This window comes from Brassica napus, chromosome C2 (genome assembly GCF_020379485.1).
Source record: "Brassica napus cultivar Da-Ae chromosome C2, Da-Ae, whole genome shotgun sequence".
Lineage (NCBI taxonomy): Eukaryota > Viridiplantae > Streptophyta > Magnoliopsida > Brassicales > Brassicaceae > Brassica > Brassica napus.
The window spans coordinates 54,331,386-54,349,508 of record NC_063445.1 but is presented as its reverse complement, the minus strand read 5'-3'; the positions used below and the strand labels follow the sequence as shown (position 1 = coordinate 54,349,508).

At 35.9% G+C, this 18,123-nt stretch overlaps 3 protein-coding genes across 3 annotated transcripts; 2 read left to right on the top strand and 1 right to left on the bottom strand.

Moving 5' to 3' along the window:
• Positions 1 to 6,015: 6,015 nt before the first annotated feature.
• On the top strand, positions 6,016 to 6,898 carry BNAC02G40210D. Its single transcript, XM_013819842.3, has one exon. The coding sequence runs from the start codon at positions 6,318 to 6,320 to the stop codon at positions 6,615 to 6,617; it is 300 nt and encodes a 99-aa protein (XP_013675296.1). The 5' UTR covers positions 6,016 to 6,317; the 3' UTR covers positions 6,618 to 6,898.
• Positions 6,899 to 11,499: 4,601 nt separating this feature from the next.
• On the top strand, positions 11,500 to 13,624 carry LOC106382532 (PHD finger protein ALFIN-LIKE 4). The gene is made up of 5 exons (XM_013822562.3): positions 11,500 to 11,734; positions 11,831 to 11,863; positions 12,614 to 12,842; positions 12,922 to 13,057; positions 13,131 to 13,624. The coding sequence occupies exons 1-5, from the start codon at positions 11,638 to 11,640 to the stop codon at positions 13,386 to 13,388; spliced, it is 753 nt and encodes a 250-aa protein (XP_013678016.2). The 5' UTR covers positions 11,500 to 11,637; the 3' UTR covers positions 13,389 to 13,624.
• Positions 13,625 to 14,554: 930 nt separating this feature from the next.
• LOC106382531 (25S rRNA (cytosine-C(5))-methyltransferase NSUN5) lies at positions 14,555 to 18,123 on the bottom strand. The gene is made up of 13 exons (XM_013822561.3): positions 17,848 to 18,123; positions 17,686 to 17,744; positions 17,242 to 17,292; positions 17,030 to 17,165; positions 16,855 to 16,940; positions 16,608 to 16,706; positions 16,343 to 16,396; positions 16,093 to 16,237; positions 15,855 to 15,916; positions 15,357 to 15,444; positions 15,197 to 15,274; positions 14,968 to 15,129; positions 14,555 to 14,887 (listed from the first exon to the last, which is right to left on the bottom strand). Exons 1-13 carry the CDS (start codon positions 18,086 to 18,088, stop codon positions 14,679 to 14,681), a joined length of 1,470 nt encoding a protein of 489 aa, XP_013678015.1. The 5' UTR covers positions 18,089 to 18,123; the 3' UTR covers positions 14,555 to 14,678.

Genomic DNA, 18,123 nt, shown 5'->3' with positions numbered 1-18,123 from the left:
CTGAAGACGATTATGTAATATAATGTCTCGTATTCACTACTTTTATCTAAATTCTGAAAAACATCCAAATAGGTAAAGCTTTTAAGTTTACGATTTATCAGATTCAAGCTATAGACACTATTCACAACATTCCAGTGGAATCAAAAAAAGATTAACAATTATTATAATTTTTTAAAAAATAAAAATCCCCTGATGTAGTCGGTAGTGTCTCTGTCCCCCAGACATGTTGCGATTAAGGGTTCACATGCTGTCTTTCTTCTGAATTTGTGGGGCAATCGGTCTTTCTAGCAGTTCGTGGATTATGGCCATCTTCTGCTTTCGCTTGAAGTTGAGGGTTTTCCTAAAGGGAGACCCCGCAATTGGGTTGTATCGAGTAATGCTGGGAGGAGGGGTAGCTTCATTGAGGTTCTCTAGTGTTCGGATTGCTACCGTAATGTCGATGCATACTCTTCCTTCGGTTTGTCCCTCGATTCTGTTAGGTGTATGGCTTTCTGACCCCCATGAGATCATGTCGACTCTTGTCTTCAGCATTGGGGGTGGAGAGCTAGGCGACTCTGGCTCGGTTTCCCTGCTTCTTTTATTCAAAGAGCCTTTAGCTTTTTGATTAGATTTTGGAGTCGCTGGCTTTTCCTCTTCTTCTTCGATATCCTCGCTGGTCTTTTTATTTTCGTTTTGACTGCGAAGTGCCGCTCGACATTCCTCGGTCGAATGACCTTTTCGGTCATTGAAAGCACAATGTTTGTTGGGGTTGCACGTTGATGATTTGTTTTGCAGCGAATTGTTTATCGCATAGGAGTGTTGCCCTTTAGTTGCTGGTTCTTTGGGAGCAATATTCTTTTTGGCGACGTTATTTTTGTTTGCGATGTACTGTTCCTTTAAGGTTGTGACCTCCTCTTCGTGAGTTGCGAAATAGGAAGCTCGGTGTTGGGCATCGTCCAACGAGATTGGTGCCCGCACTGCCATTTTTTCCCTGAATTTGGATGAGAACCAGACGCCGTTCTTTAACGCCGCCAGGGCCACGGCTTCGTTTGGGTGCAAGATCCTGGCTTTGATTTCCATGAACTTGTTTATGTGCGCTCTTAATGGCTCGAATGGCGCTTGCTTGAGATTCCAGAGGTCTGCCTCGGTTACCCTTGTTTCTATGAAAACCAAGTATTGTTTGAGGAACGTAGACACCAACTGGGTGAAGTTGTCGATTGACTTTTCTTCCAGGCCCGCAAACCATTCAAGGGCGGCCCCGGTGAGATTTTTCGCAAAGAAGCGTCAGTAGCCAGTCTTTTTTTCGTCATCGTTGAGGTGTGCTCTTGATATCGCTAGTCAAAAGGCTCGTATGTGAGCTTTCGGGTATGTGTTCCCGGTGTACTCGGGAAATTTGAGTTTCCCGACATGGTGTAGCCTTACGCTGGCGATTCAGTTCGTGAATGGAATTCTCCTTGTCTCCTCAATGACCATATCTATGTCTGGAGTAGAGCTCGTCGCCATATGCACGATGGCGTGTATTCTTTTGAGCTCGGCGTCGTTTCTTTTGATATAATTCTGGAACGTTCCGGTTTCGCCCGAGATCCCCAGGTCTTCTCTTTCAGGATCCGCGCCGATGGGTCCGCGGGGGTCGTAACCGCGAGCTTGCCCTATTGGGTCACTGAACCCCGTTTGCTGAACGGTTCTCGCAGCAGGTGGAGTTCGATTCTCGGAGGTTAGGTTTCCCAGTGGTGGCATTCGATTTCTAGGCTCTCCGGGTCTTTCCGTATATCTGTTTTGTGATTGGATCGGAGTACTTCTTTGAGCTTGTAGTCAGGTCTCTATTTCGTCCAGCCCGCTGTAACTTAGGCTTCGCTAAGGCATGTTCTGCTGCGGAGGTCGTTGCGAGTTCTCTCCCATGTAGTGTCCGGATCGAGCGCTCGGGATCTCTGGAGTACTGAAGGCTCCGGTATTTTGAGGATTTAGTGTTTCCCATAGTGGATCAGGCGGTGGTTGGTTTCTTTCTCGGGTGTTAGCTCGATGCTCCGCGAGTTCCCATTTGGCTTGATCCAGTCGTCTAGCGATGGCACGATAAGCGGCCTTTTGGCTGTGGGTTTCGTCGATTAATGACGAGACCATCCCTCGAAGCTCGGTCACTTCTTCCCGAGTCTGTGCTAGGGGGATCAGAGATATCGGCCTAGTTGATTGAGGTCTGGTTAGGTCGTCGGCAACATGTCTTTCCCGGGGTGATTCCAGACTCGAGCTCCGGTTCGATCGGGGATCGAGGTCCTTTTCGGAACCGAAGTGCGATCTTGTGGTGAGGATCGATCGTGGGTTGATGACCATTCCTGGTTCGAGGTTCCGATTGGAGGGATTCTTTGTGTGTGGGCTGTTCCAGTCGCCCCGTTGGTCCAACGGGTAAGGTTTCGGTTCTCGAGTTGGATCCGGTAGGATCTACGTTGTCGACTCCTGATGGTGTGGCTCCGATGGTTTGATTGGGATCCATAGTCGCGCTTAGGAAACTTAGATCGATTTCTTAGCAAAGATGTTTTTCGTTTATCTTCCACACAGTCAGCGCCAAAATGTAGATCCTAAAATCTACACTAAGAATTTGATAGTGATCGGGAGTTCAATCTAGGGAAGGTAAACGATGTGGGCAACAATATCTTTAGAACACAATGATGTAATCTGTTTCCGGTAGGCAAAAAAGGACTTTTATTGATGAATAAAATCGAACACAATGAGTAAAACAAGATCGAACGTTACAACGAGATCGTTAAGAGAACATATTTAAAGAGGGATGAAAACAAGGTCGAAGTATGGGTGTAGCTCTCTCTAGGGTTTTTAACGTGCCCTTTCCTTATGCGTCGATCTCTTCTTATAACGGGCTGCTCCCGTGATCTTCGCAACTATTCCGCGATCTCCAGATCTTCGAAGTCTCCGTCTGGAGCTCGCGTGCTCGCTATGGGCTTTAACTCTTTGCAGTCCATGTACTTGATCGTGGCCCATTAACGTATTGGCCAAAATTGGTCCAACACGGATCACTTATGTTCCCATAATTTCAAAGAATCTCATATTGTTTGTACGAATCTACTAGAACGTGCAACAAAGCTTATAGATTTCTATCGTCATTCTTACTTGTTTCCGTGGTACAAACAAGATCCACCGCCAACAGGTAAAATTTTTTTTAAGGTTTTTGCCATCAACTTTTGCCCTAGTGAAGACAAAGGTTTTGCAGAACCCACCAAAATACTTAGTTGTATTTTCTAAATTTGGAGGGTCCCTTACTCACAACCATATAATTCCATAAATGTAACAACATATGAAAGCGTAAAAGTGTAAAACTGGAACATAGCCATCGGCCTCTTGTTCAGTTTACGTGGTTTCTTCCATAATTAGAGCGTAAGCATGACGAATATAACAATTAATCTCCACACCTTTTCTTTTCTATACCGATATTAAAGAGACTGCTATTTTCTCATAGTTAATTTTGCTTTCAGGAGAACGTGGTAGGATCTCGAAGTGGGTTTATCTTCTTCCATATTACTCTAAGAACTCGGGAACACTAATATATATGCCTTGACTTGGATGATCTAGTTCTATGACAGTATCTTTTTCAACATATTGTTCCAAACTTGTAAAGAGGACATATATACATCCCTATAGATTAACTAGCCTGCTTTCTCTACTCACATAGATAAGTTTATGAGGATCAAGCAAAAGTTTTCTTCATTCTGCTTTTCTTATTTCCTCGCAATTTTGACACCAAAATCGATTGTTTAGCATATAGTGTTATGTTATATTCTTATGATATCACCTTTCGAGACTATGCACCGCTAGTTTTGGATTACGAACCACTTTAATTTATTTTTATGTATGTATCTTCACAAAAAACCTTGTTCTTGATTAAAACAAGAATATATATTAATTCTAGGAATACGTGGGGTTATTGGTTGTTGTATTTTAATGGATTAGAAAATACGAACTAAATCTAGTGTTATTGGTAACCAAGTGATCTTGACCTAGTGGTAAAGGGCTCACAGTTGTGAGTACCGCCCTGGGTTCGATTCCCTTTGGCCACCCGGGACGCTATAAGTGGTAAGAAAACGCGGATCCTGCGGGCCTCGTAGTGATTGGTCTTTGGGCCTAAAAAGCATTTGGGAACACACTACGGTTATCAAAAAAAAAATCTAATGTTATTGTTTTTATGATTTTCAAATCTGTATTAAAATCATGTGTCATTGGTTTAATGATTCATAAATTCTATATCAAATCAAGTGTTATTCAATCGTACGGATTTACTAGTAAATTTGATTTTATAAAGGATTTGAATGGATTTATTTGGAATTTTTTTATTAAAATACAAAGACTCAAATCCGAGGAAAAATCCTTCTCGGATTTGTAAATCCTAATCCAATTTTATTTTAAAAATCTTCATATTTTACTTGGTTTATAAATATTACATGAATTTTTAAATCAATCAAAATATATAAATCAATAACATCTAAATGCAATAATTCTGCTAATTTACTAGCTAGGTTCGGTTTATCAGTTAGTGCAAGTTCACTTTAGGGAACAGTTTAATCTTTAATTTGTGTGGGAGCAGGTTAGGTCTTAGACTTTATACATGTTAATAATAGGTCAGTGTGGACCACGCCATATCTATCAGTCTGATATATATGCTTGAGGTTCTATTTTGGATTTCAAATTATCATATACACATATGTATGTGGATATATACGTGTGTAGCCTTATCTCATAAAGGAAGCGAGAAAGCCAAAACCCGTGAATGTTATAGACAGGCCATTCTCACATTTTCCGTCAGAGCCACGGCATAATCCACCGGCAAACAAAAAAGAGACAGTTTAAACGCCTTTTCCCATTAAATTTAGCACACATCGATGCACAGATTTTGCAGAAACCACCAAAATTCTTTTTTCTTTTCTTTCATATATTCATAGGGTCCCTTGCCCACAAAATATAATTACGAAAATGAAACCACATTAAAGCGTAAAAGGAGAAAACGTTGTATTCTAGCCAACGGCTTCTTCTTTAAATCAACGTGGTTTCTTCGGTAATTATGGAGACTGAAAGCTTCCAAGTGTATGTCATTCAACCGTAGCATATTCTTGTTTTCTACACCGAGCAGTTATGTAAGAAACGTTTCCTAACTTTAACGACAAAAACTTTTAAGTATACAAATGAACTCAAAAGTACTATATATACAAGTTATACGCTCATTAATTTAATCTATCCTAAGAACATGATTAATGGAGGTTCTTAAAGATGAAGTTCTTAGCGTAATTTAAGAACTGGTTCTTAACTTTAACAAAGAAAAAGGTTAAGAACCGGTTCTTAAATTACGTTAAGAACTCAATCTCTAAGAATCTCCATTAATCATGGTCTAAGTATTATAGAAAAAGCGAATTAGGTTTACGCTAATTAATGAATTAAAAATATTTTTTTTAAACCTGAAGGCTATAAAAGCGATAAAAAGAACAAAATGTAAACTACGTTGTAGCAAGAAAGACATCTTATCTCGAAAATGAGAAGACTACCGCTATTTAGTTTTTGGATTTTGGAAGAATTAAGAAGCTAGCTGAGTTTTGAAAACTCTTTGCTTATGTCTAAAACTTGCATTTAATTCATAAAGTTTCTGCTGTCCTTTTTTCTTGTCCTTTGCATTGGATGTATATATTAAATTCAATCTTATTGAAAGCAAATATATTCTTTATCCAATTTTAGTTTAATGACAATGACATTTACAAAGTAGATTATTTAATTTAGTACTCCCTCCGTTTCTTAAAGATACATATTCTAGAGAAAAATTTTATTTTTAAAAGATTCATTTTTTTATATTTTCAATGCATGTTTTATTAACTAATTGCAAACTTCAAAAATTTTAATTGCACTAATTGATTTTTTATTGGTTTACAATTGTGGAAAGAAGATAAACACAAAATTATGCAAATTTAATGTGTTTTATTAAAATGTGTGAAAAAAACTAGAATATGGATCTTTTAGGATCATAGAGAGAGTAAATAACTATTAAATAGTCGTTTTATATTATTGCAAAAAAAAAAAGATTAAAAGTTAATTTAGATAAACTATTTTATCTGTTTCATTATTAATTTATTATACTAACAGCTTTAACGCTCTAATTATATCCATCAAATATACCATTTTGAAAAGAATAATTGAGGATAATAATATGGTCCATGCAACTCCTATATAAACGTATACGTAGAGGAATCATCTTCCAATTCAACAACACAACACCCAAAAGAAAACAAAAAACTTCCACTTCAAAGCCCTAACTCATTAGTTCAGCACAAGGAACACAAAACCCATTGATAAAAATGGCTGATACCCAAAATACCATTTTCGTCTTCCAACCTGACCAGCAGAATCTGGCACCTCAACCTCTGACTCCATTCTCTGCCGTGACTCCTCACCGTGCTACAGCCTCACGAGCACGCCGCCTCATCTCTACCACAACCCTCGAAATGATTCTTGAGGAAGATACCTCACCGGAAGAAGATCGTCCTAGCACTGTCGCTGAGATGGATACTCTTGCGGTATTCCCGGCGACATCTTGTTTCTTGATGGCCAATAAACAAGTCGCTTTCATGTTATACGGAAGCTGCAAGTGCCCTTGATAATTTTCACTTCAAAGCGACTTAAGATTAAGAATGGTGTATTTATTTTCTTGTACTAGTCAAATTAGTAATATCTGATATCATGTCAGTTATGGGTCGATGCTTTGTTTTTACAGAAGTTTTTTTCTGTTACACGGAAGCTGCAAATGCCCTTGATGTTTTTTCACCACAAAGCGGTTATGGTGTGTTTTGGTTTTCTTGTAATAATCAAGTTAGTGATGTCTGATGTCCGATATTGCATGATGCTATGTTTTAATAAATTTGAATCAACTTTCTCCGCTTTTACAGTTTCCACTGGAATATAATTATGCCGACCATTAATTTGAAAATTATTCCAAACATGTCCAACGGGATATCTCACACACATGAGAGAAAATGAGAGCCGATTAATTTTCGTTTTTTAATTATCAAGAACTCTAATGCCATTTCTACATTCATACGATTGGTTCAATTTTATTATATAAGAATACATCTAGTGAAAATATGTAGAGGAGGAAAAACAAGTATGTAGAGGAGTATTTCAAAAACTAATAAAATAAAAATAATAATATATGACTTGATTGAGTAGCTGATGAGTTATGTTGCAAGGGTTTCTCAACTTTTGAGATATTCATACAATTTTATATTATTATTATTATTTTATAATTTTCAAAATATTATTTTAAATATTTTCATACACTTTATATATTATTATATTTGTTAGATACTTTTTTAGAATATCTTACTATCAAAAGTGTATTTATTTGTTTCAGTTTCACAACCAAATAAAAAAATTGGGTGCATTAACACTTTTCCTGATTACAATTTTTTCTTTATAGGTCGCTACAATTATGTTATGCAGGAAAAAAAGTTGAGAATTTAATTTGTTTGTGCTAGCGCAAATTATGAAAAAAATTAGAATAATTAAATTTGCTTTACGAGTATCTATATCTCAATGGACCACTTTGAACTGTTAATGCATTTTTTCTCAGAAATCATACATGTTTTAAGATCGCATAATACCAGGGCGGATAAGCTAGCATGGAGGACCACTTTGAACTGTTAATGCATTTTTTCTCAGAAATCATACATGTTTTAAGATCGCATAATACCAGGGCGGATAAGCTAGCATGGAGTGTTCGAAATCAATCGTCTTTTTCATTAACATGGATACAAAATTACCAGATGGATTTGAAGAGTCCTAGCGGAATTTGTTTATGTTGCTGACAAAAAAAAAAACTGTTAACGGTTCTATTTGCACATTAATGCTGAAAATCTGATATATGTTTTTGCCTCTATTAATTTGCGTAATTATTAACAAAATAAAAATATGTATTTATTAATTTGCTTATCAAAAGTTTATAAACTTAGATGAATAATAATAGCTTTTACTTTTGATATTTTTATTAGTTGTGATATTTGTAGTTCAATTAATTTAATTACTTTGTTATTTGGCAATTCTGCTATTCAGGTGGGATACCAATCAAACTCATACACTATATATGGTCACGATCGTCTGGCTGCGTATAGGCCTGAATTTGAGTTTTAACCCGCAGGTAGCGCCCCGTTTGACCCGCCGCGGGGTGGGTACGGATCGAACAATTCGAAAAAATCGATTTTCGAGTGCGGGTTATGAATATTTTATGCAGGGCGAGTGCGGATTGGTGGATTTAGAATCGCAGGTACCTGTCAACCCGTAATTTTTTTTTAAAATGTTTTTAGAAAATACAGGAATTTTGAAAAATAATAGTTGTTTTTTTTTAATATATAAAATTTTAATTATAAATATATTATTTATAGTAACTTTTTAGAAAAATAAATTAAATAATTATTTTTACAAAAATATATAACTCTCGGGTCCCACGGGTTACCTGCAGAATTAAGCGGGACGGGTGCATGTATAAATATATTTGTTTGCGGATTGTGCGGGTCAGATATTTTGACAAAAAAAAAAAACATTTAAAACCCGCGGATCAACAGGGCGGATTTGACCTGCAATCCATCCCTAATAACAAGCTTCTAACTCTGACGTGATTCCTTTGCTATCATTGGGCAGACCCGGCTCTAAAATATTTTGGGCTAGAAACCCAAAAACTATAAAGGTAAATGAGCGGCCGAAAAAAGTACTAACAAATTCAAGCCCTACACCTCTCTAAATATTCCAGAGTCATTTACCAACAAAGATACAAGAGATTTTGGTAAATGAAACGCCAAAATTCTACTTATTGTAAACAAGATCGAAAACACATGTTTCTATGGCTTTCCCGCAGGGATGGTACCTAGATACCAAATTGGCTGGTGGGATCAGGTATATTTCGATGTGACATGATCACTCAAAAAACAATTAACAAAAACTATTTGATGGGTTCTAGTTGAGGTGATTGGCTGAATTGGTAACTCGTTAAGGAGGATAACAATGCACGTAATGGGCTTTAAAGCTACAATTTAATCAAAGAAAGCCCCAAACCCCAATTTAGCTTGAAGAAAAAAAACAGAAAACGTTAGGTTGTATAAACGCCACTAAACATGAATTCTCATTATTATTTTTTAGAATTTATTTATCCAAAATTGAAAAATCAAGATTTTATATTCAAAATTCTTTTTTTTTTTTGAGAAATACATTCCATTTTATTATTCTATTTTATCTTGTTTATTAATTAACTAAGTGTTTCGCCCGCGCATGCTGACATAATCATCTTAAGAATATTTATTATTAAATAAATTATTAATCTAAAAATTAACATAATAAATTATTATTTATACTTTCAAAAAATTTAAATAAACATCAAATTAAAAACAGGAACACTCGCATAGTATAAATATTTTGAAACTTTTAATGATCTAATGTTGAAACAAACATTTCAAAATTAAAAAAAAATATTGGTCAAATTCTTCATCGGCAGTAGGTCTCCGAAAAATTAATAACTTTGATGTAACAAATATAAATTATCTTATTTTTGTGAATCAAATACAATCTAATATTTATGTGCACGTGATATAATCTTATGTGTATATTATACTTATCTAAATACACAAGTTTACCTATATAAACTTTAGATTATAAGTATTAGACAATATAAAACTACAATGATAATGATTCATAATATGTAGTCAACTAAAGTGAGAAAAATTATTTGCAAAACAAAATTACGCTGATAATTATAAATTTAATTATTTATAAAACTAATTATATAATTATTCATTAAGGATATAAACGATATTAGTTATTTTAACTTTTAACGTGAGAACTCTGATAATTATAAATTAAATTATTTATATAATTACTCAAAGGGTATAAACGATATTAGCTATTCTAACTTTTAACGTGAGAGATCGAATGCGAAAAATCATTTGGCAAATAATAGTATAGATCTTGAGAATATTCTATCCTATTTTCTGTTATTCTGTTTTATCTTGTTTATAAGGAAAAATATCATGTATTGAAGGTAACTATCACATTGATTTATTTCCTGATTAGACACTTCCAATTTTTTTTATGACTGAATCATAAATTTATCATATTTATAAAAGATATTTGCTTACTATTTTTTTTCTTTCTTTTTGCTATTTTTGTTTTACTTCTCAATTAGATGTAAGTATGGTAATTGAGATTTTCTTTTAATAATATGAAAAACATGCATTTTAAGGAAAAGAACAAATAAAAAGAAGTATATTTTTCTTTTAAGAAAATTTATAATTAAAAAGAAATAATTTTCCCAAAGGAAATTTATATTTATTTTAAAGTAACATACTAAACAATAAGCATATGTCAACAAATGAATTGGTATGTGAGTTTTGTTTTCAATGTGAAAAGAAAGATTTATATGTGTGAAGATAAACATTTATATATATTTCAAACTGGATAATAATAAAGAAAAATAAGCATTTTGAACAAAAAATAAGATTTAAAGAAAAAAAATCAAGATCTACCAAATAAAAGTTATATTTTGTTTAAAATTAATAAATATATCAATTTAAATATTGAATACATGTCAAATTTAATTAACTAATTGACATCCATTACAATTTTTATTAGTAATATAGTGGGATTTTATTTTAGTTTTTGAAATAGAAAAAAATATAAGAATCTTAAGTAATTTTAGTGAACGAAATTTGAAACTAATAAATAGACCAATTTAACAATTAAACTTGTTATTTTATACCATCTTGTCGACGCAAATGAACATATGATTTTGATAAAAGAAATTAAGAAACTTTCATTAGCCAAGAACAAAATATTTAGTGGTCGAGCATATCTTTCAAATGCCATATTAACCAACACAATTTGTTAAATAGTACTTTGTTGGGAAAAACGGCAGTTGGAAACATTGTTTCGTCAACAAATAAAACTTGGCGCGAAAGCTATTTGAATTTCAAACTTTCCGTTAACTACTATTTTAAAAGAAAAAATAAAATTACCAAAAACAAAACAAAAGCCGTTATGATACTATATATTACCATAAAAAATTGGCGCGAAAGAACATAAGATTTCGATAATCCAATACAACATCTCCAAACACAAAAGATAAATGGCAGAAAACACATTACTATTAGGAATGCTTTCTACTCTACTACTATCAAAAACTTTTTAACTAGATTGTGATATATAGCGAAGTAACAAATTTCAAAACGGTAACGACTAAAACCGCATTGCATTGTAGCTAACAGTAATAAAAACTTCTATATACGTTTTGTTACTATTAAAACTGTACGGTAGTTGTTTCGTGTGTTGCCGTTCGGACCCGAGAAGCGCTTAAAACACAGCCGGGAGGCGCCGGAGACCTCACCGGCTGTCAGTTAATGCCTTAAAACAAATCAGAAAAGCCACGCGTCAAGACCTTACAGGTTTGTAGTGTAACGCCTATCGTGCTTGCTCCCACATCAGATTCTTCCTCTCATCTGCGGACTCCTCATCTTATTTAATCCGCTTCATCGTCCTCTGGGTCCCCTCATTCGCGCAACACAATTTTCAGAGCCAAGTCAAAGGCTTCTGTCTTCTTCTTCTTCCTCGGTGAAGAACACAAGCTGTTCTGTAAGAATTATGAACGGAGATGGCGCGTACAACCCACGCACTGTGGAGGAGGTTTTCAGAGATTATAATGGGCGTAGGAATGGCATGATTAAGGCTTTAACGACCGGTAAAACATTGGTTTCATCAACACTTACTTTCCCTTTGTTTTGTCTTTTTTTTTCTCCTCTGTTTTCTCAATTTTTTTTATTTGGTTTTCTCGCAGATGTTCATGAGTTCCACCGCCTTTGTGATCCCGGTGAGTGTTCCCTTCATAGATTTGATCTCCGACGATGGAAAGTCACTTTTTTTTTTAAAGTATTGAATTATCTTTGTTGTGGTTTGTTTTGATGGTTTCTCTTCTCTGTTTTTTTAGTAAAGTGTTGATTTTTATTTGACTTGACTCAATTGAAACGAAAAAAGTTTGTATCTTTCTGTGATTTCATGATTTGGGTTACCTTCAGTTTGTCTTGGGTTGAGCATTGTGGTTGTAATAGAGGAGGTGTTTGATTAGTACAGAGACAGGGGAGAGAGAACAGAGAAACTGCTCTTTGATTCTGTGTGTTGTTCTTAGTGTTTGATCACTGCTTTAGATTTTAATTGATGTTTTAAAGTCAACAAAAAAAAAAAACAGTTTTGATTGTGTTTTTCCTCACAATTCACAGTTTTGTTTGTGCTTTTAGATTTGTGTTTTTGATGCTTTTGTAAGAGATTTTTAATTTTTGTGACATCATAAATATTTTTTAAAAATGATAACTTATCTACTGATTTTATAGATCTTTCATGTTTAGAGATGTTGTAATGGCTTGTCCTTATTTTTTTGCTCGTGTGATTATAGAGAAGGAGATTTTTATAGATTTGTGTTTTTGATGCTCTTGTAAGAGATTTCTAATTTGTGACATCATAAATATTTTTTAAAAATGATAACTTATCTACTGATTTTATAGATCTTTCATGTTTATAGATGTAATGGCTTGTCCTTATTTTTTTTGCTTTGTGTGATTAATAGAGAAAGAGAACTTGTGCCTTTATGGGCTCCCTAGTGAGGACTGGGAAGTGAATCTACCAGCTGAAGAGGTTCCCCCGGAGCTCCCAGAGCCTGTTTTGGGTATCAACTTCGCCCGGAACGGGATGCTGGAGAAGGACTGGCTCTCCCTCGTTGCTGTCCACAGTGACGCATGGCTTATGGCAGTTGCTTTCTTTTTCGGAGCCAGGTTTGGGTTTGACAAAGCTGATAGGTATGTCTATGTTCTTGCTAGGTTCAAGGCTAATGCAGCTCTCTGTGATTGATGTTTTGTCCTCCACCATTTGTTGCAGGAAACGCCTCTTCAATATGGTGAACGACCTCCCATCAGTTTTCGAGGTTGTGGTTGATTTTGCTGCTAAGAAACAGTCAAAGGAGAAATCCTCTGTTTCCAACAACAGCAGCAACAGATCCAAATCAAACTCCAAGGTGAAATGTTTTTTTTTTAATGGCATGAACACTTGTATTGTCCATCTAACTAAAATCCTTTGTCCCTTTACAGCGAGGAGGATCAGAGGCTGGGCCAGAGCCCAAAGAGGAAGAGGTGGAGGAAGAGGAGAGTGATGATGATGAGGAGGAAGGTGATACAGAGTGTGGGGCATGTGGTGAGACCTATGCACCTGATGAGTTCTGGATCTGCTGTGACATGTGTGAGAATTGGTTCCATGGGAAGTGCGTGAAGATAACGCCGGCCAGGGCTGAGCACATCAAGCAGTATAAGTGCCCATCTTGCAGCAACAACAAGAGGGGTCGTTCCTAAATTGATTTTTAACTGCCGCCTCTGTGTATTTGATGAACAGCCTTCTAACTGTTTTGGTTAGATTTTTATTTGTTGGTAAAAGACCTCATCTCATTTGGTTATCTTAGGCGTAAGTTAGCCTCTTCTTTTCTGCCTTCTTAGGAAGACATTTTATTTATCATTGTTACAAGTGGGGTTTGATCCTTGCTCTCTGTTTTATGTTTTGTCTATTATAGAGGAAAACATTTTTAAACTCATTCAAAATGTCTTGTTAGATGATTCTACATTACCTTTCTTCACCTTAACAAAGGAAACAGAGAAACTCAAGACTATGAATTGTGGTTGCGAGCCAGGACGGTTCCAAGTTCCAAGCAAAGATGTTCGAAAGCCCTTCCTAACACTTGTTGCCTTGTTTTGAGGACTAAGATAGGTTAAGAGCGGTGGATATATTGGAGAAGAGAGCAGAGCCGAGGAAGAAAAACCTTGATTTATCAAAGCATTTGCTAGGCGTATATGTACCTAGGCATGGGCATTTTACCTGATGATACTCCAACCTGAACCCGACGTGAAAAACTCATCCGAATCGGTAGTATCCGAAGATAACAAATGTATGTATACTTAACACTATACTCTTAGTTTAGTTTTTTTCATTTTATGTAAAATATTTATATTGATGTTGCATATGGTTCAAGATCATATAACATACATATAATTGCAGACAAAATGATTTGTTATTCACTTAAAATACATGTCAAAATTCTTTTTTCATACATAACAAAGATGATCTAAAATTTCAAAACATAACCAAATTAGTGTTTTTCTTTTAGTACAAGAACATTGAGCACCGAAGAATTTGAACTTTTCTCAAAATTTAAATATCCAAACCCGACTTGAATTAACCAAACTCAGACTAAAAATATCCAAACCCGGTCCAATATGTAAAAAACTCGAACGGGTTCTAGATGCCAATACTAAAATACCCCAAACTTGAACGCCCATGCCTAAATTTACGAGAAGATGATGTTACTCTTTTCCCCTCTCTCATCAAAGCACTTAAACTCGTATAACTTTTTACTTAAACCATCAAGATTCCAACATGAACTTATGTAGACAAAATGCTCATAAGCGACCTTAATAGGTTGACCTCAATACTCAATAGTCAATGAAGATCACAGTGAGCTAAGAAAGAGGTGAATGGAGTGTTTGATTGACGACTAATGTATAAAGTGATGTTCCGTTTACAAAAAAAAAGTTTCTTCATTCTTTGAAAAAAGGGACTTGGTCTTCTGAGTTGGTACTTAATATGGAGTTTCACCTCCTGGACCCGTGCAACCTCCCATTCCAAGCTCTGAAGAACACTTTGGGCCAAAGAAATGGATAAAACCGTTTGCGTCTTCGTCTACACTCTCCTTCAGGAAGCTCAGACGCTTTTGGATTATCAAGGTTGTTTGTCTTGGTGAACAAAGCGATGAAGAATCCTTCTTTGTCCTCAACCGGATCCATCCTGAGTAAATGTTCAGCTGCAAGCCAAAGTGCCAACATTATCAAAAAACAGAGTCAATCAGGTGAGAAGAAACCACATGGTAAGGGAGATACTTACATCCAGCGAATACAGTGAGACCACGACGCTGCCACTGAGGAAAAGGGGTAGCGAGTTTGAAGCCCAAGGATGAAGCCAGAGGTAATACAGATGAGACCACATCTTCGTTTTCTATCTGGTGGATTGAGCATGTGCTGTATACTACTCTCTCAACCTGTGGAACTACAAGTGTATATAGGCATGAGATGAGTACTAATTCAACATACATGAGAGAAGTATGTAAACTCACAGGAGAGTGCATGGGCCAGAGCCTTCTTCTGGAAAACAGCGAGTTTGTGGAGTCTTATGGAGTCATAGTTCGTGTTATCTACATGGAGAAGTGTGTTAAAGGTTCAGTCATTGTGTAACACATAACACACACATACATACACAGAAGAATCAGTTGAGACCTGCTGAATGAGAAGGAAGGAGATGGTCCAGACGATCTGTAATGGTTCCAGAGCCAGAGCATGAAGGATCCAACAATATAGCTCGAACCTGTGATAATTCAGAACAATGGTTCAAATGACTACATCTGCTTATCTTACAGGAGTAACTGGACTCAAGACAATAAGTTTAAATGGTTACTATTGTTCATTTCAGAGAGTGACTTTCTACACGTTACACTATCAAAACAGAAGAAAATGAACTCAGACAACATTTTTCCTAATTGCAAGATCTAAGATCAAGAAATGATTTTAAATTAGATACCCATGCCACATAATTAAGCAATGTTCAAGAAATTGTTAACCGGTAGTTAAACATTTTATACGAGATTATTAATTAGGCGGGCAACCAAATTTTTAAAAATCGGCCTAAAAATCTCTATATCCGATTTGCCAACTAGGTGAATGTCTAGGGGCCACCTAGACCGGTTTTTAGAATACTGCAAGTAAGTAATGCTTTACCTTTGCAAAAGAAGGATCTTCCGGATTTAGACTCAGAAAATCACCATGAAAGACTTCAATATCTACAACTTGTGGTTAAGCAAAGCAATCATGGACAGACATGACTTGAGATTTGAGAAGCATTTATATCTAATCAGATCTGTTCTTTAATTCCATGTAATTTAACTCACTAGGAACAAAACTATCCAACAGATGCTAAAAGGGTAGTATACGCTAAAAGAAGGCAAGAGAAGGATACTGGTAGCACCAGACAGCTTAATAGTCTGTTCCAAACGCTTTACTCGTTCTTCATTTAGCTCGCACGCTATGATTTTTCCTTGTCCTTTCATAAGAGAAGCAAGATGAACAGTTTTGTTACCTGGAGCTGAACAGGCATCAATAACCTTCATAAACAAGGTAAAATTTAGCATGGTAACTAGGCAAACAAGATACAATAAGTCTATTGACAACCACCATATGAAAAAATGTGGGCGAGAACTGGGACCTACCTCCCATCCTGCTTCTGGCTGCAGTGCTGCTGCTACCATTGAACTTCCCTTTCCCTATCATTCGAAGCAATAAATTATCAGCAAAATAAACTATATATATATATATATATCATTGTTCAAGAAACCGCTAGTGGTTTCATTATGAAATTATTGATTAGACGGGTGTCTAGATCGGTTTTATTGAATATCAAGACCGATTACTTCAAAAAATTAGGCAACACTGCTATATATTAAACATAATTTACAAAGATCTTTCACCGTTTACCTGCAAAAATATTCGCCCATTCATAACCAAAGGATGAGCATGCAGATCGCTGCCAGGTGGCATCACCAACAAGTCAGGAACTGTCTCATCCTTCTGCACCTATTTTCACATTGAAAAGAAAAAAAATGTGAGCTCCTTCCCACAATCACTAAATTTAACATCTTCCTTCTTATGTTAAAACTAACTAAACAAACAGATCTCTAGCACACTAGCATTCTCCAAAGTTTATTAAAAACCTGGTACGTACCTTATACAGTTTCTCCAGCTCCTTCACTGCTGAATCTACATCCATCTTAAGTGTATTTACACGAACATAACGTTGCTTTATATGACCTGCATCAAATTTTTAAAAATCAATAAACAGAATAAAAACACGCAAAAGACAAAAACAGGTAACACGTTGATGCTACTGTATCATATACCATTAAGCTGAGAATGATCCAACAACTCTTCAACGCTTTTAACTCTCTTCCTCACTAGAAGCGTGGCTAGACCTGAGAGTAGAGCATCTTTACGCCGCACAAGAAACTTCTCAGCATCACCAATCGATGGAGTCTCCTGCAATCAAAAGAAGCTCCCTTGAGAAAACCAAAACGTAGAGCTAGATTCTATAGAAGCTCCCAAAAGATATTACCTTGCCGAAAAGGATATCATAGCAAATGATGTAGACCAATGGCTCTTGCCTCTACAAACAAAAAGAACAAAACTAAGCATTTAGAGCAGTGTTCAAAAAATAGTTAGCTTTATAGAGGATTAGCTACTAGCCGGATTATTAGAAGCTCAAGGGAGGCCTATGGTTAATAAATATTGTATATATATATATATATATATATATTTCACATTTATATTAGACATTTTTGAAAAATTAGATATACAAAAGAAATGGACAAATTTATGGATTCGCACTAACATTATTGTTTGATTAAACAAATTTAGACCAATTTAGATCTATTTAAACCGATTTAGAACGATTTAAGCCGATTGAATTAGTTTTAAATAAAACTGTTTTGGCTATAACAATTGATTTAAGAGTAAGTTAAAGCATCGATTTTTACAGCAACTACGATGAACACATTACCTTCCATTTGCTATTCAACACGTTAGCGATTCCAAGAACATCCTTTATCACATCAAGATCTGCATAGTTTCATCATATACAAGAACCTATCAAAATTCGATTTTGACTGTCTGGGTATTGAGCTTGAGCTTCTCTGAGCTAGTAAAGAAGAGAAAGACGTACACTTTAGCGTCTCGCAGACGAGAGCGAAGGTGCCGCGTTTGTTGCGTACGGAAGGGCTGAAGACGAGTGACTTTATCGAAGCGACGGCTCGGCGCTCTGCGTCGCCTCGGAGAACGGTGTGGAGGACTTTGGCAGCTTCCCTCCTGGCGTACAAAGCTGATCTCTCGGCGCCGGAGGATTGTTGCTGTTTCCGCGGCTGTCGTGTGACTTTCGGCGGCGCGTTTGATTTGTGACGCGCCATGTTTAACCCTCAGGTTTGAAGTTCACTAAAACCTC

Coding starts and splice junctions, on each gene's coding strand:
- LOC106382532 (XM_013822562.3), top strand. CDS start 11,638: ATGAACGGAGATGGCGCGTACAACCCACGCACTGTGGAGGAGGTTTTC. Junction 11,735..11,830: donor GATTAAGGCTTTAACGACCG/GTAAAACATTGG, acceptor GTTTTCTCGCAG/ATGTTCATGAGTTCCACCGC. Junction 13,058..13,130: donor GATCCAAATCAAACTCCAAG/GTGAAATGTTTT, acceptor GTCCCTTTACAG/CGAGGAGGATCAGAGGCTGG.
- LOC106382531 (XM_013822561.3), bottom strand. CDS start 18,088: ATGGCGCGTCACAAATCAAACGCGCCGCCGAAAGTCACACGACAGCCG. Junction 15,275..15,356: donor CCTTCCTTCTCATTCAGCAG/GTCTCAACTGAT, acceptor TTCTCCATGTAG/ATAACACGAACTATGACTCC. Junction 15,130..15,196: donor TCTGGCCCATGCACTCTCCT/GTGAGTTTACAT, acceptor ATACACTTGTAG/TTCCACAGGTTGAGAGAGTA.
- BNAC02G40210D (XM_013819842.3), top strand. CDS start 6,318: ATGGCTGATACCCAAAATACCATTTTCGTCTTCCAACCTGACCAGCAG.